This window comes from Rosa rugosa, chromosome 1 (genome assembly GCF_958449725.1).
Source record: "Rosa rugosa chromosome 1, drRosRugo1.1, whole genome shotgun sequence".
NCBI classification, from domain to species: Eukaryota; Viridiplantae; Streptophyta; class Magnoliopsida; order Rosales; family Rosaceae; genus Rosa; species Rosa rugosa.
Genome location: NC_084820.1, coordinates 3,961,707 through 3,986,530, shown reverse-complemented (window position 1 = coordinate 3,986,530; position 24,824 = coordinate 3,961,707). Strand labels below are relative to the sequence as shown.

The 24,824-nt window shown below is 38.6% G+C and overlaps 5 protein-coding genes, 1 non-coding gene and 1 pseudogene across 8 annotated transcripts; 4 read left to right on the top strand and 3 right to left on the bottom strand.

Annotated features, from left to right (window-relative positions):
- Positions 1-799: 799 nt before the first annotated feature.
- Positions 800-4,278, top strand: LOC133728868 (G-type lectin S-receptor-like serine/threonine-protein kinase CES101; annotated as a pseudogene).
- A 725-nt stretch (positions 4,279-5,003) lies between these two features.
- LOC133711343 (G-type lectin S-receptor-like serine/threonine-protein kinase B120) lies at positions 5,004-8,200 on the top strand. The gene is made up of 7 exons (XM_062137480.1): positions 5,004-6,314; positions 6,435-6,566; positions 6,649-6,857; positions 6,928-7,138; positions 7,240-7,477; positions 7,581-7,728; positions 7,817-8,200. The coding sequence occupies exons 1-7, from the start codon at positions 5,081-5,083 to the stop codon at positions 8,120-8,122; spliced, it is 2,478 nt and encodes an 825-aa protein (XP_061993464.1). The 5' UTR covers positions 5,004-5,080; the 3' UTR covers positions 8,123-8,200.
- Positions 8,201-8,282: 82 nt separating this feature from the next.
- On the bottom strand, positions 8,283-9,055 carry LOC133711364 (histone chaperone ASF1). The gene is made up of 2 exons (XM_062137498.1): positions 8,738-9,055; positions 8,283-8,633 (listed from the first exon to the last, which is right to left on the bottom strand). Exons 1-2 carry the CDS (start codon positions 8,933-8,935, stop codon positions 8,418-8,420), a joined length of 414 nt encoding a protein of 137 aa, XP_061993482.1. The 5' UTR covers positions 8,936-9,055; the 3' UTR covers positions 8,283-8,417.
- Positions 9,056-9,181: 126 nt separating this feature from the next.
- Positions 9,182-11,962, bottom strand: LOC133711350 (probable ubiquitin-conjugating enzyme E2 37). 2 transcript variants are annotated; one of them, XM_062137487.1, is made up of 7 exons: positions 11,785-11,962; positions 11,614-11,683; positions 11,418-11,523; positions 11,202-11,300; positions 10,959-11,093; positions 10,812-10,865; positions 9,182-10,668 (listed from the first exon to the last, which is right to left on the bottom strand). In XM_062137487.1, exons 1-7 carry the CDS (start codon positions 11,909-11,911, stop codon positions 9,505-9,507), a joined length of 1,755 nt encoding a protein of 584 aa, XP_061993471.1. In that variant the 5' UTR covers positions 11,912-11,962; the 3' UTR covers positions 9,182-9,504. The 2 variants fall into 2 exon arrangements, with proteins under 2 accessions (XP_061993471.1, XP_061993476.1); XM_062137492.1 differs by lacking the exons at positions 10,812-10,865; positions 10,959-11,093; positions 11,202-11,300.
- A 140-nt stretch (positions 11,963-12,102) lies between these two features.
- On the bottom strand, positions 12,103-12,183 carry TRNAL-AAG (transfer RNA leucine (anticodon AAG)). Its single transcript has one exon. It is a non-coding gene; the product is annotated as a tRNA-Leu (tRNA).
- A 2,881-nt stretch (positions 12,184-15,064) lies between these two features.
- On the top strand, positions 15,065-19,910 carry LOC133711322 (kinesin-like protein KIN-13B). Of its 2 annotated transcripts, none has more exons than XM_062137463.1 (13): positions 15,065-15,372; positions 15,453-15,641; positions 15,965-16,120; positions 16,256-16,363; positions 16,755-16,832; positions 16,914-16,995; positions 17,458-17,617; positions 17,694-17,996; positions 18,205-18,423; positions 18,521-19,022; positions 19,102-19,167; positions 19,246-19,511; positions 19,621-19,910. In XM_062137463.1, the coding sequence occupies exons 1-12, from the start codon at positions 15,250-15,252 to the stop codon at positions 19,423-19,425; spliced, it is 2,166 nt and encodes a 721-aa protein (XP_061993447.1). In that variant the 5' UTR covers positions 15,065-15,249; the 3' UTR covers positions 19,426-19,511; positions 19,621-19,910. The 2 variants fall into 2 exon arrangements, with proteins under 2 accessions (XP_061993447.1, XP_061993444.1); XM_062137460.1 differs by having other exon boundaries at positions 16,914-16,999; positions 17,462-17,617.
- Positions 19,911-22,951: 3,041 nt separating this feature from the next.
- Positions 22,952-24,275, top strand: LOC133727000 (heat stress transcription factor C-1). The gene is made up of 2 exons (XM_062154627.1): positions 22,952-23,284; positions 23,372-24,275. The coding sequence occupies exons 1-2, from the start codon at positions 22,982-22,984 to the stop codon at positions 24,164-24,166; spliced, it is 1,098 nt and encodes a 365-aa protein (XP_062010611.1). The 5' UTR covers positions 22,952-22,981; the 3' UTR covers positions 24,167-24,275.
- Positions 24,276-24,824: the final 549 nt, after the last annotated feature.

Below are 24,824 nucleotides of genomic sequence, written 5' to 3'. Positions count from 1 at the left end.
TTGCAAGTCCAGAAACATTATGAAACACTCATTCTAGGGTGCAAGAAGTTGAATGACCGCTAATAGTAAACTATTTATTACTTAAACCAGGTACCCGTGGGGGAAGGTTCCTCTATTTTGAATGAAGAGTTGAAGACCAACCTTCATGCACGCTAATCCGAAGTCAAAGTAATGCTTTGATTGAAGTTTTACTATAACAAAATCATGAGAAAATCAAAATTAAGATGAAGGCAAATATAGAAGAAATCCAAGTCATTTAACCCCCTTTGGCTGCTACTGTGAGCTCAAATTGAAATAGTTTAGATGACTCAAAATTTGATTCAATCCCATATCTATATATAGGTATCTAATCGAATTCTCTCCAAACCTTTGAAGATGAAACTCTTTGAATTTGAACAAGTACGTAGAGGAATTTCTAGAATCTATCTCATTCCGCTAAACAAACGCTACCTGCTTTATTGAAATGAGCAAGCCATTATAGGTTTGATGTTTTAAGTTGGTAAATACCCCAGGTGCCAAATTCAGCTCTTATCCATGCATAGTAAGAAGAATCAAAATCTAGTCACTGGTCAATCACTCCATAGGTCATTAAACCAAAATATTGACCCCCAATTCTTGTAACAGAATCGAAATCCCCACGAATTATATAATTCCGCAAAATAATTATACTAATTTACTAGGAAGACTTGGAAAATCAGAAGAAAATGAGAGTGGCCGAGTAGTGGTTAATTTCTTCTACTGGTACATGTACTCTGAGGATATATATATATAAGATGAGCAATAGTCTCAACCTATGGCAATGAGTAAACTGAGGAGAAACGTTATTGTGCTTCTTCTTTTGTCATTGCAATCTTTCTATTCTTGTCATGCACTAGCACTAGAATCTACACTGAAACAAGGCCAAGAGCTACTAGACCGGGAAACTCAAGATCTTATTTCTCAAAATGGTATATTTAAGTTCGGCTTTTTCAGTCCTGGCACTTCAACTATCTACAGTGCTACTAGTAACCGATACTTGGGAATATGGTACCGCAACCTACCAAATCATCCAGATGCAGTGTGGGTGTCAAACCCAGAAACTCCGATTCCTGATTCATCTGGAGTGTTGACATTGGATGGTGATGGAAATTTGAGGATTACAGATGGTGGAGGGAAAATACTACATGTGTCACATCCAAATATTCGAACAGTTTCAGGTAACGTGACTGCCACATTACTCGACACTGGAAATCTTATCTTGAGAGAGGTAGATTCGAAGGGTATGCCTGGAAATGTTTTATGGGAAAGTTTTAACTATCCATATATCAAACACATTGTTGCCTGGAATGAAATTAGGCATGAACCTTAAGACTGGACAGAGTTGGACACTGTCTTCGTGGTTCAGCGAACAACTCCCTGCACCAGGTGCTTTCAGGCTTGGCATGGATCACAGTGGGATCAACCAATTGATCATCTGGCGGCGAGAGGTCATATACTGGACTAGTGGGATCTGGGGAAATGGAAACTTTCAACTGGCCCCAGAACTCACAACAAGGGTTGATTTATTCGAGTCCATTTTGTTTCAAACAAGGACGAAAGATACTTTTCTTATTCTGTTGGAAATACTTCTACTCTTTCAAAGTGGTAAATGAACCTCTGGGGCCAAATCTTGCAGTCCATTTTGAACCTAAACGGTACTAGTTGGGAGAACACAGAAACCAGTCCATGCAACTTCGACCCCTATTATCCCGATGCCATGTGCATAGAGGAGAAGCCCTCCAAATGCAGGAATGGTTCTGAGATATTTGTGCCAATAAGAGGCCAATTTAATAATACTAAATTTCTTTATCATGATAGCAGTACTAACTTGACTATTAGTGATTGTCACGCTACTTGCTGGAACGACTGCACCTGTATCGGCTTCAGAAGTATATATTCCGATCCAATGGGTCTGGATGTGTGTTTATGACTCAAAGAACAGAATTTATCCAAAATAGTCAGTATGCAGCACGTTATGTCCTTACCATAGAGAATAATAGCAAAGGTATATTTTGATTTTCTAGTGCATCTTCCTAATATATGGTTTTAGCTCTCTGCTGTTCTAATTTTTGAACTTCATTAAGATTTTAGAAATGCACTGAAACCAATGAAATAAGAAAGTTAAGCGATAATGGGTTTCTGCTATGTGATCATTTGGAATCTTGCGACAATAAAATCTAACCTGGTATGGTCATCAGTTCGATCTCAGGAACTTCAAGTCTCAACACTAACTTTGTGGTTGGCTCCAGATGGAAATTCTACAGGAGGAGGCAAACAAAGATATTCAAGAAGAACAGTAAGGAAAAAATGGTGGATATTCATAATCATAGGCATTACACTTGCTGTGGCGGTATTATGTTACCTGTGGTACATACATAAAAGAAAACATGGAGTCATGGAACACACTGGTAAGTATAAAACCTATAAAGCACTTGTTGGTGTTAATTTATGAATTGCATGTGCAAGTAAATGTAGATGCTTTTGCATTAATCTCTATGCAGGACAAGAGCAAGGATTAGCTGAGTTGAGATCTCAGATTATCAAGCTCAAAGTAGGCGAAAGGATAGGGCAGAACTTTAAGATGTTAAGTTTTTCTAAAGTAATGGCTGCCACCGATGACTTCTCAGTTGCCGGATAGTTAGGAGAGGGTGGTTTGGACCGGTGTACAAGGTAAAGTCTATGTTTATCAAATAATGGCTATCTGGAAAATTGATACCTGACCTTTCAAAAAATGATGCAGGGGATATTACCTGATGGGAAACAAGTAGGAGTAAAGAGACAAGCAAGAAATTCAGGACAGGGACTAGAAGAATTCATGAATGAGATTACACTTATAGCTGAGCTTCAACATAGTAATCTTGTTCAGCTTTTGGGTTGTTGCATTCAAGGAGAAAAGAAGATACTGATCTACGAATTTATGACAAATAGAAGCTTGGATGCCTTCCTAATTGGTTTGTCCATAATTAATTCCATAATCCCTTACCCTTCATCTGTAATTTCTCTTCCGGTATTTTGTATTGGACTACCAAGCCTAGTGCCTTAACTGCAGAATCCACTTGAGAGAACCATTTAGATTGGCAAAGTTGCGTCAGCATCATTGAAGGTTGCACAAGGACTTCTCTATCTTCATAAGCATTCAAGAGTTAGAGTCATACACAGAGATCTTAAAGCTAGTAACATTCTACTGGATGAAAATTTGAATCCTAAGATCTCAGACTTTGGCATGGCCAGACTTTTTGGACAGGATGAATCTAGAGCAAAAACAAATAGAGTTGTTGGAACATAGTAAGTATTGTCATAGTAATGTCTTTCCTTCGGTGGAAATTAAAACATATCACTATGACAATTTATATGCAGTACTATTCATTTATATGAATGTTCTCTAAATGTGATATCATGATTTCATGCAGCAGTTACATATCACCAGAGTATGCGATGAGGGGCATTTTCTCTGAGAAGTCTGATGTTTACAGCTTCGGAGTTTTACTGCTGGAGATTGTGAGTGACAAAGGGAACAATGTCTTTGCTTCATCTACATCTCTCAGCCTTATTGAGCATGTAAGTAATAAAGGTATATCAGATTGGGATTCAATTTCAATTAGAACAGAGAGACTCACAGATTGCATCAAAATTTAAATGATTACAGGCCTGGGATTTGTGGAAAAAAGAGATGAGAGCCATGGGCTAAGGGACGCAACGTTGGACTCATTTTCTAAAGACCAAGTGTCAAAATTTGTTCATGTTGGTCTCCTGTGTGTGCAAGAGTATCCAGTAGATAGACCTAACATGTCAGAAGTCATACACATGCTTACAAATGATGTCATAGTTTTACATGATCCAATGCATCCTGCATACTCTATTTCAGTGAGGTTGGTTCATCCCGCCGGGATGGAAGGCCAAATCTCGGTTCAGCGTATGGTATGTCCATTTCTGTGATGGAAGCTAGATAAAAATACTGCAGCAACACAACTACGACCAAAAGAATATGTCATGCCACACATTGAAAGATCTTAGAGACACAAAGACACTTCGTGTTAAATAGTCAAAACTCAGCAAGATGAAACAATGGTTCCAAAATGGTGAACTGTCCACCTGTTCTATATACGTAAAAGAAATCAAGAACACAATGTAGACCTTTTCTTTCTTTTTACCGACACGGCATACTCCACATTTTTTCACTATTTGGTGGAGAACGAGGAGCATGCAATGCACGTACTGTTGTCTGCTAGAGGTTCTCTATTTCTTAGTGTGAAAGCAAAAAACTTCAACAAGAATGACCAAAAGGTTTGGGGTTTTATCTCTCTATTTCTTAGTGTGAAAGCCAAAAACTTCAACAAGAATGACCAAAAGGTTTGGGGTACTCCTTTACCTAAAAGAGAAACTTTGGACATTACTTGTAAGTTGAAGCTAGCATTACATCCCCATCTCATAACCCAACGAGTCAAACACACGGTTTTTAGATTCTCCCTCCCTCGTGCAATCCTGTACTTTGCATAGGTCAAAGGCAAGGAGCCAAACTCTTTTCTAATATCTTCATCCTGTGATTATCAGAAGCAAGCTTGCCGATTTATGCTTCAAAGTTCAAATTGTGAACTCAAACCAAAAGAACTTTGACCCTTTTGTGGCCGCTGTCCATATGGGAAATAAACAAACACACACTCGCCCTAGTGTTTATATTGGAAAAAAAGACCCATGACCTAATCTTGTTCAAAAGTAAAATGGCAACTCATTGACATTTAGGGTTTTCCAGTAGTTAAATATAGTGAGAATGCGATCAAGGATGTGATATTAGGCTTCTATGACATAAATAATGATATAGCCAATGACTTTAACAAAAGAAGAAGGTTCTAATGCGTCTGCATCACTAGCCGTCTGTATATTTTTCAAAGAAATCAAAGAACCATTCAAAGAAATACTTATGTCACTAGTCCACAATGTCAACCTAGTTTTGGTCACTGGTCCCCCTAGAGTATCTAAATTGTGCAAGTAATTTCCAACAATTGTAATCTTAAACTCTTGAGCACAGAAAAGGTATTCAAGTTGCAACCATTTCTGTGAGACCATGGCTAAACTGAGAAGCCTGTTGCTTCTCTTTTTCTCATGTTTTGGCATGCAATCTTTGTTTTCTTCTTATGCAGAGACACTGATATCTACAATGAAGCAAGGCCAACAGCTGAGTGACCTAGGTTCTGATCATCTGGTTTCGGATAACGGCTTCTACAAGTTGGGATTCTTCAGTCCTGGCTCTACTAGTAACCTTGGTGCTACCACTAATCGTTTCTTGGGAATATGGTACAGCAAACTACCAAATCATCCTGATGCAATCTGGGTGGGGAACCCAGAATCCCCGATCAACGATTCATCTGCTGTGTTTAAGTTGGATAGTGATGGAAAGTTGAAGATTGTATATGATGGAGGCCTAATATCTGTGTCAGATGTCAATCAAACAGTTTCTGGTAATGTCACTCTCTCTTTACTTGGTACTGGAAATCTTGTCTTGAGAGAAGTAGATTCAAAGGGAGCAGCTGGAAATGTTTTATGGGAAAGTTTTAGCATTGCATCAAATACATTGTTGCCTGGAATGAAGCTGGGAAGGAACCTCAGGACCGGAGAGAATTGGACTATTTCTTCATGGTTTAGTGATCAGTCCCCTGTACCAGGTGCTTTCAAGCTCGGTGTCGATCCCAGTGGTACTGACCAATTGATTGTCTGGCAGCGAGAGGAGGTATACTGGAGCAGTGGAGTCTGGGAAGATGGAAATTTTCAAGATGCCCCTGAATTGACGAAAAGGGATGATTTGTTTTGGTTCACTTTTGTTTCAAACAGTGAACAAAAGTACTTCTCTTATTATCTCAAGAACAATCTCACTCTTGATGTTCCAGAAAACAATACTACTATATCAAGGTGGGAACTGAATTCTTGGGGGCAAATTTTGCAGTCAATTCTATCTGTAAATGGTAGTATATGGGAAACCACAACTATCAGTCCTTGCACCTTCAACCCTAAGTATCCGGATGCGGTGTGCATAGAGGAGAAGACCTCCCAATGCAGGAATGGCTCTGAGCTATTTGTTCCAACAAACGGTTATTTGAATGGAACTGAATTGACATACAGTAATAACAGTACTAACTTGGTTCTCAGTGATTGTCACGCTACTTGCTGGAGCGATTGCACCTGTATCGGCTATGAAACAATACACATGAATGGGTCTGGGTGTCTGTTTTTGAGGGAAGGAGCAAAGTTTGTTCAGAACAATTACTATGGAGTTACTTATCTCTTGACAATACCAACCAAAGGTACACCTGCCCCAACATATACCTATGATTTTTGCTCTTTGCTGTTTCGAATTTCTTTCAAAAACTAACCTGATCCATCAGCTGTCAACTACTTAATGCTAATACTGTGGTTGGGTTTAGATGGAATTACAAAGAAAAGATGGTGGATATGGTGCATCATAGGCGTTTTGGTTGGGGTAGCACTGCTGCTTGCAAGCTACTTGTGCTACTGCTACACGAGGAGAAGAAAACTTAGACTCATGCAACAAACTGGTAAGCAGAAACCATATAGGATTTCCTTTCTCTTATTCGAGAATTGCATCTGTACAAGTTATTTAACCATTGCATTCATCAGATACAGCAAAGGTGGAAACAAGTCAAGAGCACAGATTACTTGAGTTGAGGTCTCAAACTACCGAGATTGAGGAAATATACAAGCTCAAAATAGGCAGAAGAAGAGGGCAGGAGTTCAAGATGTTCAGTTTTTCGGAAATAGTGGCTGCAACAGATGACTTCTCGTTTGCCAGCAAACTAGGAGAGGGTGGTTTTGGACCAGTTTACAAGGTAAAATCTAGGTTTTTATCAACAAGTACCTATCTGAGGAAGTGGTACCTGACTTTGAAAAATAATGCAGGGGGTACTACCAGATGGGCAACAGGTAGCAGTAAAGAGACTTGCAAGACAGTCAGGACAGGGACTAGAAGAATTTATGAACGAGATTACACTTATAGCTGAACTTCAACACAGTAATCTTGTTCAGCTTTTGGGTTGTTGCATTCAAGGAGAGGAGAAGATTCTGATCTACGAATTCATGATAAATACAAGTTTGGATGTTTTCCTCTTTGGTAAACCCTAAACCCTCCAAGTTAAAGAATCACCTCTTCCCCTTCATTGAGAAAATAGCATCTTTTGTATAATTACTATGCCGACTTCAACTGAAATGCAGATTCTGTTAGAGGGAAGCTTTTAGATTGGCAAAGGCGCGTCAACATTATTGAAGGGATTGCACAAGGACTTCTTTATCTTCACAAGTATTCTAGAGTTAGAGTCATACACAGAGATCTGAAACCTAGTAACATTTTACTAGACGAAAACATGAACCCTAAGATATCAGATTTTGGAATGGCCAGAATTTTCACACAGAACGAGTCTAGAGCAAACACGAACAGAGTTGTTGGAACATAGTAAGTACAAAGCAGTTTTCACAGTAACTTGGCACTGTAACATTTATAGACTTGCTTTTCTAATATGAAATGTCTCTAAATTCTCTATGATGATCTTATGCAGTGGTTATATGTCTCCAGAATATGCCATGAATGGCATTTTCTCTGAGAAGTCTGATGTTTATAGCTTCGGAGTTTTACTGTTGGAGATCGTGAGCGGCAAAAAGAACACTATGTTTGCTTCATCTACTGCTCTCAGCATTATTGAATTTGTAAGTTCTAAAGATATTTTGTACTTGGCATTCAACTTCAACTATAGATCCGAAAGACTCACATATTACATAAACTTCTAAATTGCAGGCCTGGAATTTGTGGAAAGAAGGTGATACTCAAGAACTAGCGGACACATCACTAGTCTCATGCCCCAAGGACCAAGTTTCAAAATTTATTCATGTAGGGCTCTTATGTGTTCAAGAGTATGCAATAGAAAGACCTACAATGTCAGAAGTGATATCCATGCTTACAAGTGATATCACGTTTTTGCCTGATCCGAAACAACCTGCCTACGGTGCATCCAGAAGTGAAGTTGGGTCATCACTCCCTGACGGAAGATCGGATATTGATTCAGTTAATGGTGTATCCATAACTGTGATGGATGCGAGATAAACATACTACTTTCATGTACCCTAGGACAGTATTCGTTATTCAAAATAGATTTTACTAAAGAGAGGCACTGTGAATTTAGAGCTGGCTCTGATAAATGAATGTAAATTGACGATGCCATTTTTGAAGTAGAGTTAGACATTTCATCCAAAACCAATCATCATTCGATACCCAAAAATCATCATCACATACCATAAATAATTATTCAACTCATACAGAAGCATACTCCTTATTAACTACAACACTACAAGTACTAACAAACTCAACTCAGAAAACAAAAAGGGAACCGATCCAGGTTCTACCAGAATCCAAAGACAGAATTATTCTTATCTGGGTCAATCTTTTCCGGAGAGTCCTCTTCTTGCTCTTGCTCTTCTTCCTCCTCTTTCTTCTCCTCCTCCTCCTCATCTTCCTCCGGCGGGTCATACGGCATCGGAGGCGGTAATGGTGTCTTCATAGGACTAAACTGTGGGAATATGTCAGGTCTCCGCCCCGGCTTAGGCCTCTCCCACTCCTACAATTCCAAAATGCAAATTAAACCTATATTATCATCACTAACAAAAACGAATTCCAAATTAATTTCAAAAGAAATTTAAGTATAGAGTGACGACAGCATACAATTGGGAAATCGAGAGGGTTGCGGCGAGTCAGCTTCTCTTCATCTGGGGCCATACAAACCACGTGGCTCCGGCGCCGGCGAGAAGCGAAAGATGCGGATGAAGATACAGAAGTAGTAGGAGAAGCTAAAGGAGATTGCCTTCCCCAACTCCAAGTGGGCGATACACTCAGCGATGAGAGGGTATGAGACGCCATCATTTCTCTGAGTTTGAGCTTTGAGCTTTCAGTTTCGGCCGCCCGCAAAGGACATGAAAACTATGAAAGGCCAAGGCCAACCGCCTCACCCACACGCTCTTACCCTCTACTCTCTACCTGTGACAACCTAATTTTTCAATTTTATTTTCAATTATTTGTGCTTCTTGTTTGGGCTGACTAGAACAATTTCCACGGCCCAATTTGATATCCTCCAGGCCCATAAGCCCGACCAACATTTATCCTCAAGAAAAATACAGGATGTTTATCCAATTCAACATTTAACCTCAAGAAAGATACAGGATGTTTATCCAATTCATTGCTTCACAAGGCTTACTACGATCCTGTATCATTTTTCATTGCTTTTCACAAAGCTTACTACGAAAGGATAACATTAATAACAATGAACGGAAATAACTCTGGAGGTAAATTAAGCAAGCTTGGGAGTCAAGGGTCACTCTTTCATAGATATCCAATATTTCTTCATCAAGCATCCTGAGAATCATTGGCACAAAGTTGGTGAAGGCTAGGCTAACACCATACAAGCTTAATTTGAACTGCAGTCTAACGGTTTTTCACGTTCTTACTCTCCACTTTCCCAGGCGCTTTCGTGCTAGTACTGATTTAGATTTCGCAGGGATGGTCTTTTCTTCCTCGCTGTCTTCACTGTCCAACACAATTACTGCCTCACACTCGGGTCTTGCTGTTTCTTTGCCTTTCTTTTGCTTAGTTGCTCCAGTAATGTCAGTGTAATCTTGATGCTGCTTCTCAGCCGCCCTGAAGTCCTGATGTTGCTTAGGAAGGGACTTGGATGGATATGACGAGACACTATGGGGGTGTGGATGTATATTGCTGTTGTTCTCTTCCAACTGAGCAATCCCAAATTTCTTATGGCTTCCATTTTCACCACAATTCTTTGATACACTGCCATTATACTCACTCATCTGTGGCACCACAGTCTCCTTGTTATCCTTTCCCTGCGTCTGCGATGAGCCTCTAAATCCAAGTGAAAGCTTCTTGCCAGCTAAACAAAGCCTCTTGCGACTTGTATCAATAGAGCCATTTCCCATTCCATCCATCATATCTTTATTTGGTTGCCGTTTGACACTGTCAACAACTGGGGCTGCTGGCAAAGGCTCAGATAACACATTGGTATGGGAATAAGAAGGCAGAATTTGAGGGGTTACAATCATTTCATCTTTAGTTTCACTAATCACTTGGGATGTGCTCAATGAACCCAATGACTGCTTGTTCCCAAACTGCCTCAGACTCTTTGATCCCATGTTGATGTTGTCATCTACCAATTTACTATCTTGACTCGGATGAGGTCCTTGCTTGTAAGAGTTTCTGGATAGCGGCAGCAGTGATCCTGAAGATGGCACAGGAAGGTTTTGCAGTTCAACTGATGGACAGTGATCCAACTTCTGTATGTCATTGTCACTTTTCTCCTGGGATTGGCTGAGGGCTCCTAGCGATAACTTCCATCTGCTCCCACATAGCTTCTCCTGATTCATATTGAACTTATCAGGATTATCTTTCAGCAACTTTTCTGCTCCTTCAACTTCCATCTGGTCTTTAGGCACTTCCCTCCCTTCCTTACAAGCATCTCTTTCGCAGGCTGGGACTGAAAACTCCAGTGACAGCTTCCTACTAATCCCAATTAACTTCTTGTGACTTGCAACAGACTGATTCGCATCATGATTTAAACCATGGCTAGTTGTTTTAACCTCCAGCTGCACCTGGGAGAAAAATAAGAGTGAATAACTTTAACACTTTCAAATCCCTCAGATCCACAAAAGTATACTTTTTAACCGCATATATGCTAAGAGCCTAAGACTGAAACTGACAGTCACAAAGACTCAATAAACTTCTTATGACTTACAACAGACTCATTAGCTTGGTGTTTCGACTCATGGCTTGTTGTTTCCACCTCCAGCTGCACCTCAGAGCAAAGAACAGGAAAAAGGTTAACACTTACTAAGGGTCATATCCAGAAAAGTAAACTTGTTAGCAAAACATAAGCTCATACTGCGCTTGGATTTGCAAGGCTTTGAAATTGACTGTCACAAACACTACTCCCACTAGCTGCAGCCTGGGCATACTTCTCAGTCATAGACCGAGCTTTCTGGTCAAAAGCTTGTCTATTGTATTTGAACTCCCTACTCTGCATACCCAAAAACACCGAACACAAACTCAATGAAACTAACTAATACCGAAAAAATTCAAAGACCCAAAACTCCCAACCATACATGAGCACCATACAAATACTCACCGCCTCACACATAAGGCCATCATCAGGATTCGGTTCACTCAATAACAAGCCAATGCTCGTAAGCACAGTTGAAATGTTCAACGATGGTTGCCATGCTCCCTAATCATATAACCAAGCCTCATTATAAATTGATACATAAACCAAACCGAAAGTTTCGCATCCCAAACCTAACTAACAACACAACATCTTATTTAGGGTTGCTGAAATATCTCTGACCTTTGGAGGAAGATTGAGAATGTCAAGGCAAATCCGGCCACCGGTGTCGATATTCGGGTGATAAATCGGCGTCGCAAATGTCACACTTGGAGGCTGAAACGGGTACCTACAAAAAAAAAAAATCAAAATTAAGAAAATCCCCAAATTTCTGAGAATCCCTAAATGAACATGATATAGTCTATATTCCATAACAGACCTCTCTGGTATCTGAATCTTAATGTTGAATAGCCCATCGGCGTAAACGGTTCCTTCGGGGCCTTGGATCTCTGAAACAGAAGCAAGACAGTTCAATTGGTAGTTTAAAATTGTAGTCGGAAAAAAAAAATGCCTAGAGAAAATTCAAAAGGGGATGAATTGAGAGGGTTACGGGCGTCGATGGTGGATAAGGAGGAGGATGAGGAGAGGAGAGGGAAGGAGGCGCCGGGAGGAGGGTCGGTGAGGAGGAGCTTGAGCTCTTTCTGCAATCGGAGGTTGAGCCTCGCCGCTTGAGCCATTTCGCGCTCTGCAGATTTTGGAAATGAGAAAAGGCGCGCGCTTGCTTGGTGAAATTGGGAAATGGGGGGGGGGAGTCATGTTGAATGATATTGGCCGTCGAATTTGTACCTGTGGATGGATGGATGGATGGAGGGTCTGGATTGTGAAGGGAAAACGAAGAAAAGAGGGAAAAAAGAAAAACAAAAAGAAATGTTGACAGTGGGATTTGAACCCACGCCCTTTCGGACCAGAACCTTAATCTAGCGCCTTAGACCAACTCGGCCATATCAACATGTTGCTACGTAATTCACATGTGTGGAACTTGTCTGTGTGTACAGTACATGGGTTATCTAAAAAATTAAAATGCTTTATGCTCAAAAAATTACCTCACATTTTAGGAAGACTATATATACATAATTTAAAATAAGATCTAATTTATAAAGACCAATATAAATTAATAACGAAAAAATCATACAATAACAATATTTAACATCATAATTAGAAAAAATTAAAAGCGAACTAAATACTACAAAACAAAATATATAACTCCCCCACTTACCGCACAATTATCTTGATTTTTTTTTTTTAACGATCAATTGACCAGCACAAAATGCATGTTGAGAGGTTAGCATATGATCCTAGCCTTCTATTTTGAATGAATAAAAGAATCACAGTAATATAGCTTGCCAGTGTTGCATAAACAATATAGAAGTAACAAGTTTTGTGTCCTTTTATTATATCAAACTGTCAGGGAAATATTTTTGAAGAGGTTGGGTAAATAATGCACTTGTTCATCTCAATTTGGTTTCGCCTAGAACCATTTACACTTCAAAAATGTGTAGTAGTGGTGTTTTTAAGATATTTGAGGAAACTAAATTTCCTACTAAAACTCTATGAAATTGTTTGAAGAATTGTAACCGTGTGTATATTATATTAATTAGTTCAGAACTTCAGATAATCGTACTCATTCATAAAATATAATATAAGCAAGTATTTCCTTTTGATGACCCTTGAGTTGATGGATTTCTAACGGACCACATGGTAAGCCGTGACTGGTGAGCTTATTGATAGAAATGTCAATCAATGTGTGTGTAATGCTAAGTATTAGAAAATGTCATCAATGATAACAGAATTGTTCGTGTTTGGTTCAACAACACAATCACTAATCCTAACTTTTTATTATAGTATAAATATATGAGCACATTGTAATTAGACGCAGTTAACCTCATGGAGTGATTTCATGATAATTAATATGTATTACAAATCACGCCGAGCGATGCATAAAAGGTATGAATAAAAATTTTCAACTATATCCAATGCCAAAAAAAAAAGTTTTCAACTATATGAGGGACTATTAATATTAATTTTTTTTTTTTCAAAAAATTATTGTTGTTCGGTTTGAATTAGACCAACTCGGGCATATCAACCGTTGTATTTCGCCTTAATGTGCAATACATGGCTTATCTTAAGGGGAGTGAGATTTACATTTCTCATTTTACAATCCACACTAATTTTTTGTTTTTTCTATAAATCACCCCCCCCCCCCAATCCTTGATGTTTCTTTCCTTTTTTTTTATTTGAAATTCTTGTAAATTACAAAATTTAAGTTGCTAAAAAAAAAATTTAAATTACTATTAAATGAAACGTGGATCATAAAATAGGAAATATGATTTTCACTGCCCATCTAAAACTTAAATATACTTTATACTAAAAAATCACCCGTACCAGGTCATCATGGATCAAGAGTCTCAGGAAGAATATATATATATATTTTTTAAATTGAAAAACTAAAAATGAACTAAACAGTAAACCCTACAAAAGAAATAATAACAGTAAATAATTATTCTGCCCCCTTACCTACACAATTACTTGAGTTTTATCTTTCTCTTAAATCATCAATTGGCAAGCACAAAATGCATGTTGAGAGGGTAGCATATGATCATGGCATTCTAATTTTGGATGAATAAAAGAATCACAATGATATAGTTTACCAACGTTACATAAGTTGTATAGAGGTAACAAATTGTGTGACTTTTTATTCTATGGTTTTATTAAGGAAAACTTTTAGAAGAAATTGGATAATGAATTCATTTGTTCATATCAACTTGGTATGCTCATAGAACCACTTACACATTTGATTACTGATGTTTTGAGATATCGGAGAAAACTAAATTTTTAACCAAAACTCTATTAATTAGTTTGGATAATTGTACACAATTGTATTAATTAGTTTGGATAATCATACTCATGCATATAGTCATTTATAAGATACAATACTAGCAATGGTATAGTATTCTTCTGCGCTGACGAGTTTCAAAGATTCACATGTTAAGCTGTGATTTTTTAGTCATAAAAATGTTAATCATGTCCTTGCAACAATAAGTATTATTAAATGTCATCAATGACAACATCATCATTCGCGTTTTGTTCAACAATAAATCAATTTGTTAATATCAAATATATATATTTAGGACTATAATAATATTAATGTATAATTATTTCTAAAATAGTGTGGTGTGATTCAAACTAAATTGAATGATACATACAATTATATCACTCATCATTGGTGGAGATCACACACATTGTTCATCCAAAAAACATTGCCTAATACGTCAAGTTCTTATCTTGTATTTTCTGGTTTCATTCATTCCTAAGATACAAGATCTTATCTTCAATTTGAAATAAAAAAACTGGTCAAACATGTGAAGTTCAGGAATGTTTATACCAATATACAAACCATGTTACCGACAAATTACAAACCACAAATTCAAATTCAATTTTTCCCTCCCTCTTTTTCCTGTCCTCTACCAATTATGAAAAAAAAAACTTTGTACCCAAAGCGTGACATGTTTCCACTTCTAGACAACCGAATAATGACAGCGTGACCCGTGTGGCCGTGTCCTCGCTTTACTGGGCTCCACGTTCTAAAAGTCCCCACAATCTACGCCCTCTACAACCCACAGACCACGGCTAACAATGCACCCGCGAAACACCCAATCCCGCCGCCTACTAAACGACGTGTAGGCCATGAAACCCCGCCCGAGACATTCACAACCATATACGAAAAGTAACACGTGTCCCCCGCCACTCACAGTCGTCGCGTGTACCTCACGCGCCGGTATTTTTCTACTCCTTTTAGAGCTACTGTACTCTAGTACTGTGCCATTCTCGGTGACCAAAAAAAGCCTCTCTCTCTTTTTCAAAGCTTCAAAACCCTCTCAAAGACTCACACTGTAAAGCAAAAGTTTGAGACCCAAAACAAAACCAAAAAAAAAATCCTCCAACCACCACAAACCTTCAGAAGCTCTCTCTCTCTCTCTCTCTCTCTCTCTGAGCTAATACGGCGCTCCGGTGAGAGATGAATGCGGTGGGGAGACAGATGTCGCGATCCAATTCGGCGATGCAGCACCAGCGTCAGTACTCGGAGACCTTCTTCTCCGACGCGTCGTCGAAATGGCTCCAATCCTCCGGCCTATCACAGGTGACATTTGCGACGGTCGTCGTTTTTGATTTTGAGCTGAAAATTTTGGAATCGGTTGTTCTGAGTTTGGTTGATTGCAGGATTTTGAGCTGTACGGGTCGAGATTGAACCGGAATAATCAGAGGAGCGGGAATGAGCGGTCACCAGAGGCATCGGCGACTCCGATTGTGTCGCGGTCGTCGAGCATGAGAAGGCTCGGCGATGATCGGGTTGAGTTTAGCCCTGGATTGCTTGATCTGCATTCCTTTGATACCGAGCTCTTACCTGAGGTTTGGTTTTTTTTTTTTTTTTTTTTTAATATTTAATTTCTGATCAGAAATTTAATTTCTGATCAGAAATTTAATTTCAGTAATTGCATGTTTCTTGAGTAAAAAATAAATAAATAAATAAATCAAGAAAGATGGATAAATGAGGCTTTGCATTGCTTATATGAAAGCATCAATACGGACAATACCTGATATTAGAATTGATAGAGATATCGAACTCTGTGGTATACAATTTGCTGATGATATGTCACTTGTGTGTATGGTAAAGATTAGATTTTTTTTTCCATTTGCTCATGTTGTGTGTTTTTTATGTATGCCATTGCTAGATGCATGTTCGTGGTAAAAGTTTCGATGACTCTGATCCATTTGTGTCGACCAACAAACTTACAAGCAGATCACGAGGTCTGCCTGAGAATAATCTTCTCAAGAGTGTGTCGATAGATAAAGAAAGGGCCAACAGTGTTGCCAAGATCAAAGTTGTGGTATGTGTCACTCTCACTCTCTGGTACCATTTAAATGGTGTGCTCATTCGATTTAGTATTGTGTGGCAAATGCGAGCTTTTGAGCATGAGTGGTTGAACATTGCAATGGAGTGGTGGTAATGATTTCTTATGCAGGTGCGCAAGAGGCCACTAAATAAAAAGGAAATTGCGAAGAAAGAGGAAGACATCATTACAATAGAACCGAATTCTAATGCTCTCACGGTTCATGAAACAAAACTTAAGGTGAGATCCTGGTGCACCGAGTCTGTAGGTGTAGTTGTTTTTCTCAGTCCTGTTATGTGTGCATGTTTGTTGTCGTGTGAGAGGTGAGAGACTGAACATAATGAATTAATACCTCGACTCCTCACAGGCCTTGTGCTGATGTCTAGCAAACCAAAATTATACCCATGTGCAGAAAGTTGGGCAATTCTAGCTGAACTTATCTTGAGAAACTGTAAATGGAAAGTTATGTAGTTTCTGAATGCCGATCTTACCGTAAATAAACTATTACATTGGAGCTTACTCAGCTTAGTACTTTGGTATCTCTCGAAAAAAAAAAAAAAAAAAAATCCCTGGTTGAGCTGTGACTTAGGAAGTTAGGAGTTTTTTTAGTCTAATTCACAATCCTCTGCAGGTTGACTTAACAGCATATGAGGAGAAGCATGAATTTGTTTTTGATGCCGTTCTGGATGAAGATGTTTCAAATGATGAAGTGAGTTAATTAGAATACTTTGATTTCACTTTACTGTTTCCATTAATTGGTTTTACTATATCTTTGACTATTGGTGGTTAGGTATACTTTGAAAGTGTGGAACCCATAGTTCCGCTGATTTTCCAACGAACAAAAGCAACTTGCTTTGCATATGGGCAAACAGGCAAGTATTATCTCCTTTCCAAAACATAGTACTTATCACTGTATACTCAAAAGGTTGCAACACATCTGTTGCTACTCATGTAAGTTGCACTTTTTTCTTTCTTTCTTTTGGAGTTGTTCATACTTACTGGTATTTTATAAGAAGGTGATTGGTTCAATCCAGTTCCTCAAGGACATTCCTTTGGTTTCAAATCATTGTGTTCTTGTACACATTGGAAATATTTTCAGAAATCATTATACAAGTTCCTTTTAATGAGTTTAGGTTTCAAACTCTTCTTTCAAACTTTATTCTCTAATCTCTATTGGCTTAGTCAGTCAAGACCTTTTCTTCTTCTCTTGAAAGCATTCCAAATCAGAATGGTTTCTGTTTCTCGCTTCTAATTGTTTTTTTTTTTTAATTTTTTTTTAAATTATTTTTTTATTGTGTACGTACACCTGATTTAATCTTATTTTGCTTTGTCAGGTAGTGGAAAGACTTATACCATGCAACCGCTGCCCATTAAAGCAGCCCAAGATATCTTAAGACTAATGCTGAATTCCTATCGAAACCAAGGCTTTCAGTTATTCGTGAGTTTCTTCGAGATATATGGAGGAAAACTTTTTGATCTCCTAAATGATCGGAAGTAAGTTCTTTCATCCTCATGAGCAATAAAAGATTCAGCATCAGGTTGATATCCTGAAAGATTTCCACTTTTGCAGGAAACTTTTCATGAGGGAGGATGGTAAACAGCAAGTGTGTATCGTTGGGTTGCAAGAGTACAGGGTGTCAAATGTTGAGACAGTCAAGGAGTTGATTGAGAAAGGAAATTCCACAAGAAGTACTGGTACAACTGGTGCAAATGAAGAATCTTCCCGATCACATGCGATACTTCAGCTTTGTATCAAGAGATCAGCGGATGGAAATGAATCAAAGCCTGCCAGACTTGTAGGAAAGCTGTCTTTCATAGACCTTGCTGGAAGTGAACGCGGTGCAGATACTACAGATAATGATAAACAAACAAGGTGGGGATTTTCTGGGTGTATTTCTAAACAATAAGAATGGTCTTATAGCAAATAGCATCATCCAATGCATTCTTAGGGTTAATGAGTCAGTTGGTTCTCCTACCTAGGAGAGATCTCCAGCGTTCTGGAGACTTAACCTTGTGCATTTTGCATTTATATTGACTATCTGTGTGTTGCAGGAGATAATAATTTACTTTTGTTCTTGCAGAATGGAAGGTGCTGAAATTAATAAAAGCTTACTTGCTCTAAAAGAATGCATTAGAGCTCTGGACAACGACCAAGGTCACATTCCTTTCAGAGGGAGTAAACTCACCGAAGTTCTTAGAGATTCATTTGTAGGCGACTCACGCACAGTTATGATATCATGCATTTCACCAAGCACAGGATCATGTGAACACACTCTTAACACACTAAGATATGCTGACAGGTATTCTCTTTTAAAATAAAAGAAGCGGTGAAATGTATGCTATCCTTGTCTAGGATTGTATAGTTTATTACATATTTCATGAATTTGCCACTTTCAGGGTGAAGAGTCTGTCGAAAGGGAGCAGCTCCAGAAAGCAACAACTATCTTCATCTTCAAACCTTAGAGAGTCAACAACATTGCCCTTGTCTTCATCTTTATCAACTGACACAACCTCTGAGGATAACACGCTATCTGTTCCTCAAGAAAAGAGCAGCTTTGGTTGGTCCAAACAGATTGACCGAGAACCCTCCCCCCAGTACGTTGTGAATCGCGTACCCAGTGGGAGGGCAGAAGGACGTTTGCCTGCATCTGTATATTCAGATTCTTACAGGGATCAGATAGGTGGTCAAAGTACCATAGGCGAAGATGATTTTGACTACTCTGATCAGACTTATGAGAAAGAGAGACCATCGCGGCCAAATAGTAAGAAGGTACAAAGCTACCAGACATCAGCTGTGGAGGAAAAGAGAAAGACTGGCAGTCAGGTGAAATGGAGGGATCAGCCTGATTCTGAGGCTATCAACTCTAATTCCGATGATGATCTAATTGCTGTATTGCAGGTAAGAAGTAAGATTTCAAATATTGAGTTTAGTACAAATTTTTGAATTACTAAGTGTGTTGTGATATAATGACTTTTAGGAAGAGGATGACCTTGTGACCGCTCACCGAAGACAAGTAGAGCAGACAATAGATATCGTTAGGGAGGTCAGCAACAATCTCTTTTCTGCTTAGTTTTATTTACTACTATGTTTAAATATGGTTTAACTGGGATTAGTTATGCAGGAGATGAATTTGCTGGTTGAAGCAGATCAACCAGGCAATCGACTCGATGATTATATCTTCAAATTGGATGCAATACTCTCTCAGAAGGCCGAAGGAATTCAACAACTGCAGACTCAGCTGGCTCAATTCCAGAAGCATCTAAATGAGCACAATGTCTTGGTATCATCTTCAAGTAATTGATATAATCTGGGAGAAAGAGAAGTCAAAATTGGCATGAAGATTTCCTGAAGTAGTTGATATGATGTTCATCGTTTTCCTTGCTTGAGGTCTGGTTCTTCTTATTTATTAACTCCATTAATCTACTTTGCCCATCTCTAGTGACCTTTGAGTTACAGGAATCTTGCAAATACTAACTTAGTTTGTGTTCTGCTGCAGTGTGCTTATACACAAAACTCCTCGTTCGAGTTACTAAACTGCTATAAAGTATGTAAACCCCTATCTCAAAACGCCTGTTTGGGGTAGACGGCTAAATCTTGTTTCTTTATCTGTTAAACATTTTTCAAGTCTTCTGAATTGTAATCTATGAGCTATGAGAACAATACGCTCGTGTGTGCTCATGTCCATATTTTGTAAAGGTCTGTGTGTAGCTGTGTAATTTTATCCTGTATTGATATCCCTTGTATCGGTTCCCTTATTTATATGTTCTACTATCAAAACTCTACATCTTTCCTTGCTGCAATGGTGGCAATACTCCTTAATTTGATCATAATGACGATATCAAAATCGCAAAATCGATGTCTCTTCTATCTTCTTGTAAGTCGGCTTAAAAGTTAAAACAGTATACAGTACTACTTTTTTCTTTATTAGATTGTAATCTGTGTTCCAAGCATGATGAAAGCATACCTGATATCACTATCATCTCCTTTATCTGAAGATCTTGGATCCTTTTAGAACATTTTGCAACTTCCTTTATCTTCTTTTCTCAGATATTGTGAGACTGTTCCTTTCTAATCATGATTACGAACCAGCTAACTTAGCTAATAAGTTTTTCGCTAAAGACAAATATGGAATACGAAGTCAATTAATAGTAAAACATGATTAAGGCGGTTGTGTTTAGAAGTTGATAGTTTTCAAAATTGAACGCTAGAAGGTGATTTCATTGGTGGGTTTTCTAATTTTTAATATTGTGGTTGTTATGGAGTTGTTGTTTGACAAATTGATTTAAATACTGTATTATATAAATAAATCGACCGATCAAGAAAAATGAACCAATCATATTTTTGACCAAAAAACAAAGCGCCAACCAATCATAAAACCAGCTTTGGATACTTAGTAAAGGTTTCTATAAATAATGTGTTGCCGTGGGCTCTACGTTTTTGGCAAGTTTAGGGGGCATGATTAGACGCTCTTTAAAGGGATGCATCTTTTTTCCAAAACAGTATAAAGCTATTATTAGCCTATTACCATTTATCTCACCCATAGAAACAAACTAGGAAAACCGTCTATTACCGAACCCATATTAATATGAGAAATTAACTTCATTTAACAATATTTACTAATGAAATCACCTTCATTTATCGTATACTAGCATTTCTCTACACATGCTCTGCATGTGTAAGTATTTTTCTTTTCAGAAAAAAAGAAAAAAAATAATGGATGAAAACAGTTATTGCATAGAGAGGATAGAGAGAGAGAAAAGTGGAATTTGTAGGATTTATTTTGTTTATTTTTATTAATAAAAATATAATTTGCAATTGTCATAATGGCCATTGTGATTTAATTAATTCTCAAAGTATTTTAATGTTTTAGGTTCATTTCAGTCAAAAAATTTGATTTTGGCTAACAAAGCCTCTTCTCTTAATTATAGTATAGATAAGATAAGAATTGGTCTATTAATGCACAGAGTTGGTAGCGGTCGAGATTATGTAATACAACAAAAGTTTATCCTCTTTTCCAAACTACCATTTATCTCACTTACAACACATATTGTAACTTGGATTAAGCAACACAACTATATAGATGTATCACCAAATCACATATCGACAAATTGTGCTACTGATTCGTGACATGCGATTACAAAACAAGTTAAGGAGGATTATCGCAAAATAATCTCGATCTCTTCCCCAAACCCTAAACAAGAGTCCCTCATCATGAATCCTAGACTCATTATGACCCAAACTAATCATGTAAATGCGGGATCAAAATAGCCGACAAGAGTCCAATAAGAGAGCAACAAGCCACCAAGCATAGATTTGGAGTAAACAAATATGCTCCCCGTGGCCCTAACACCACTCCAAAAGAACCAAAAGATATTAATTTCCAAAACCATGGACACGACGGGCACTTAATTAAACCCGCCACATAACCCCCCTTAGCTTTATGCGCTGCTCCAATGCACGAGTAGCCCTTATTTTAATAAACCCAAAAGTAAAAGCAAAATCGAATTCCGAATCTAAACCCCCCTAACCCTAACCCTAACCCTAACCCTAACCCACCATTAATAGTAAGTCTCAGTCATTTTTTAATTATTAGACACCTCCCATTTTCCATCCTCTCTTCTGATTGGCTCGTTCCCTCTTACATTTCCATTCCTGAACTTGTCTAATTCATTAAAAAAAAATTCGAAGACCCACCCCACGCGCTGCTTCTGTGCACGTTTAAACACGCTTGCTTTATCCGGAATTCTTGTGCTTGGTTGTGATGGGTGGGAAAGTTTGATTAGCCCTAATCTTAGCATCTTAATCTTATAAATTAGTGTTTGTTTTTATGCACATTTTTTCAATTAACTATCTAAGTATCTCGTTTTGGCCAACCCATTTAGATTGGAGCACTTGTTCCAATTAAAGAGAATGATTAGCTCGAATAGCATAGTTTAGTGTTGGTTCAGATGAAACTTGATGCACTCTTCACGTGTGGGACTTTGACTTGTGATTCATGTGTGGATTCCTTGTGCTGATAGAATGTGCTCACTCAGATAAGGTGAAATAGAATTCAATTATAAAATAGCTCTAAAATTTCAATATTTTTCTCTTTTAAATTGAAGTTAATAAAAATAAAAGCATGTATTGTGAAATATAAAATAAGATGTGTGAGTCTCACGCCCTAAGCATCAGTGACTGAATAAAAAGTTAGCACTGAGCTTTCTTATCTCGACTTAAACGAGAAGTTATATGCATCTATATCGATATCCATATTTTTTATGTTATTATGAGTAGTGTAACTTTTCCTTTCTCACATCTGAGTCTACGGTCTATTCACACACCACGTGTTCCCTTGTCAGTTATATATTATAATTTGAGACAAAAACAGCTGGCTAATGTCTTAAATTATATATCACAAACAGGAATGATTCATATAATAAGGCAATAAAAAAGGCTTGCTAATTACATGTTAGGCTAGGACTCCATACCCTTGTTACACTTCCACTTAACAAGGAGCAGTTATCAAGTAAGATAGTGCCGATCGAAACTATAATCTGGATTATTATTAATAATTAGTACACACCCTGTCGTTTAGGTCTCACTACAGTTGTCCGCAAATGATCCGTGGGGGAGCACCACCACTCATATCCACTTTCCAAACCCCGCGCGTGTGGAACCCCCCAAAATATCTAGCCCCTGACGTGTGATAAAGCGCGGGCCAGGTGGGCCCCTTATCCTCAGCCAATCAAATATCAAATAACCTCATCGCCTTATGAACAGCGGCCACGTTAGCCTGTGTAACTGTACACGCGTCTGTTTATATATAACGGTGGTCAGTACACAGGGAGAAAGAGAGAAGAAAAAAAAAAGGGTTGATGATAACGAACACATCACACGGAGGAGAGCAGCAGCACCGCCGGTTGGTTCAGAATCCGAGAGCTTCTTCTTCTTCTTCTTCTTCAGAAAAGCCCATGGAGGACAACGGGAACGTCATCGCGCCGTTCGTTATGAAGACTTATCAGATGGTCAGCGATCCTATAACGGACAGGTTAATCGCTTGGGGGAGGGCTAACAACAGCTTCATCGTCGTCGAGCCTTTGGAGTTCTCGCAGCGGCTGTTGCCGGCTTATTTCAAGCATAATAACTTCTCGAGCTTCGTCCGGCAGCTCAATACTTATGTGAGTGTGTTTTTGTAGCGATTTAATTTAATTTCTTTTCTTTTCTTAAGTTGGGTTTTTGTTGAATTGGATGTGATGTACGTGCAGGGATTCAGGAAGGTTGATCCGGACAGGTGGGAGTTTGCGAACGAGTGGTTCCTGAGGGGGCAGACGCATTTGTTGAAGAACGTGGTGAGGAAAAAACATAATCACAACAGGACGGTGACGTCGACGGCGTATGGGAAGTCGGAGGAGCTTGACGACGAAGAAATAGTTACGGAGATAGCGAGGCTGAGGCAGGAGCAGAGGAGCTTAGAGGAAGAGGTGGAGAACATGAGCAAGAGATTGGAGGCGACGGAGAGAAGACCGCAGCAGCTGATGGCGTTTCTTCACAGAGTCGCTGAGGATCCCGAGATTTTGCCACGTATGATGCTGGAGAAGGGCCGGAGACTCGCGGAGGGGTTGGGGGACAAGAAGCGTCGGCTGGTGATAGCGTCCACCTCGTCCACGTCATCATCGGGGATGGGGGCGACGGCTTCCGTGAAGACTGAGGATGAAGTTGACGGGGCGATGGGCGTGATTTCGTCGCCGGAGACGGGTTTTGAGATGGAGAGCTTTTCTCGGGGGTCGACGTCGCCGGAGGCGTCGACGGCCCAGGGGTGGTGGAGCCAGAACCGGGTTGTGGGTCTGAATCGGAGTGATAACGAGCTGTATGGTAATTCTACGGGGTTAGCGACGCAGTCGGGTCATGGAAATGGGAATAGTGGTAATTCCGGGTACGGGTTTGGCCCGTTTGGGTATAGTGGAAATAGGAGTGGTAGTGGAGAAGTGGGTTATTTTGCGGAGCTGGAAGAGAGTCCACCACCGCCTTATCCATTCTCACTGTTAGAAGGTGGGTTTTAGTTTTATTTAGTTTTTGCCTTTTTGGGGTATTTAATCTAAATGTGCTACTGTTTTTTTAAATGTTCATCCTGTAAACTAATAATAAGAATTCTTCGTTTTTGCCTGATAATATGAGAAATTTTATTTTTCCTGCTTAGCTATCAGAAACATACTACTAAATGTCAACATAAGTACATAACACAACTTTACAACTTTTTTGACTGTTACTACGAAGTCAATAATGATTAATTTCAAACAAAATGTAAGCGAACTAACTTTCGTACTTTAGGTTTCTCTACCAAATCTTAATAAATTGAAACAATCTATATGATAGATTTTCTATGGTACTTGAAATATATATGAATCGAACTGAAAAGTGGACCCTATTTTGCCGTAGAAAACTTGTAAAATATAAATTTCAACTACGAATAGGTGAAAATAAAACAACTAAGAGCAATATGATGTGATAGATAATAATTTGTTTATTTTATATTTTAACTAAACTGTATGAAAAAAATATATTCACATTTGCCACACACACAAGAAACATGTGAGCATTTGGTGATCCGATTTCACCAAGAAAAAAGTGATGTTGAAGTGTCGAGTAAGCAACTAACTAAAATCCCTATCTCATTCTCAAGTGTGTAATGCTTCCTTTTTCAAATTTAATAATTATAGT

Bases quoted from the DNA above. Each gene is read 5' to 3' on its own strand.
- LOC133711364 (XM_062137498.1), bottom strand. From the start codon at position 8,935: ATGATGGCGTCTCATACCCTCTCATCGCTGAGTGTATCGCCCACTTGG. The intron at 8,634-8,737 runs GTATGCTGTCGT...TTGGAATTGTAG, and splicing joins ACCCTCTCGATTTCCCAATT to GAGTGGGAGAGGCCTAAGCC.
- LOC133711322 (XM_062137463.1), top strand. From the start codon at position 15,250: ATGAATGCGGTGGGGAGACAGATGTCGCGATCCAATTCGGCGATGCAG. The intron at 15,642-15,964 runs GTTTGGTTTTTT...TGCCATTGCTAG, and splicing joins ATACCGAGCTCTTACCTGAG to ATGCATGTTCGTGGTAAAAG. The intron at 16,121-16,255 runs GTATGTGTCACT...TTTCTTATGCAG, and splicing joins TTGCCAAGATCAAAGTTGTG to GTGCGCAAGAGGCCACTAAA.
- LOC133727000 (XM_062154627.1), top strand. From the start codon at position 22,982: ATGATAACGAACACATCACACGGAGGAGAGCAGCAGCACCGCCGGTTG. The intron at 23,285-23,371 runs GTGAGTGTGTTT...ATGTACGTGCAG, and splicing joins TCCGGCAGCTCAATACTTAT to GGATTCAGGAAGGTTGATCC.
- LOC133711350 (XM_062137487.1), bottom strand. From the start codon at position 11,911: ATGGCTCAAGCGGCGAGGCTCAACCTCCGATTGCAGAAAGAGCTCAAG. The intron at 10,866-10,958 runs GTATGAGCTTAT...TCTGAGGTGCAG, and splicing joins GCCTTGCAAATCCAAGCGCA to CTGGAGGTGGAAACAACAAG. The intron at 10,669-10,811 runs GTAAGTCATAAG...TTTTTCTCCCAG, and splicing joins ACCAAGCTAATGAGTCTGTT to GTGCAGCTGGAGGTTAAAAC.
- LOC133711343 (XM_062137480.1), top strand. From the start codon at position 5,081: ATGGCTAAACTGAGAAGCCTGTTGCTTCTCTTTTTCTCATGTTTTGGC. The intron at 6,858-6,927 runs GTAAAATCTAGG...AAAATAATGCAG, and splicing joins GTTTTGGACCAGTTTACAAG to GGGGTACTACCAGATGGGCA. The intron at 7,139-7,239 runs GTAAACCCTAAA...ACTGAAATGCAG, and splicing joins TTTGGATGTTTTCCTCTTTG to ATTCTGTTAGAGGGAAGCTT.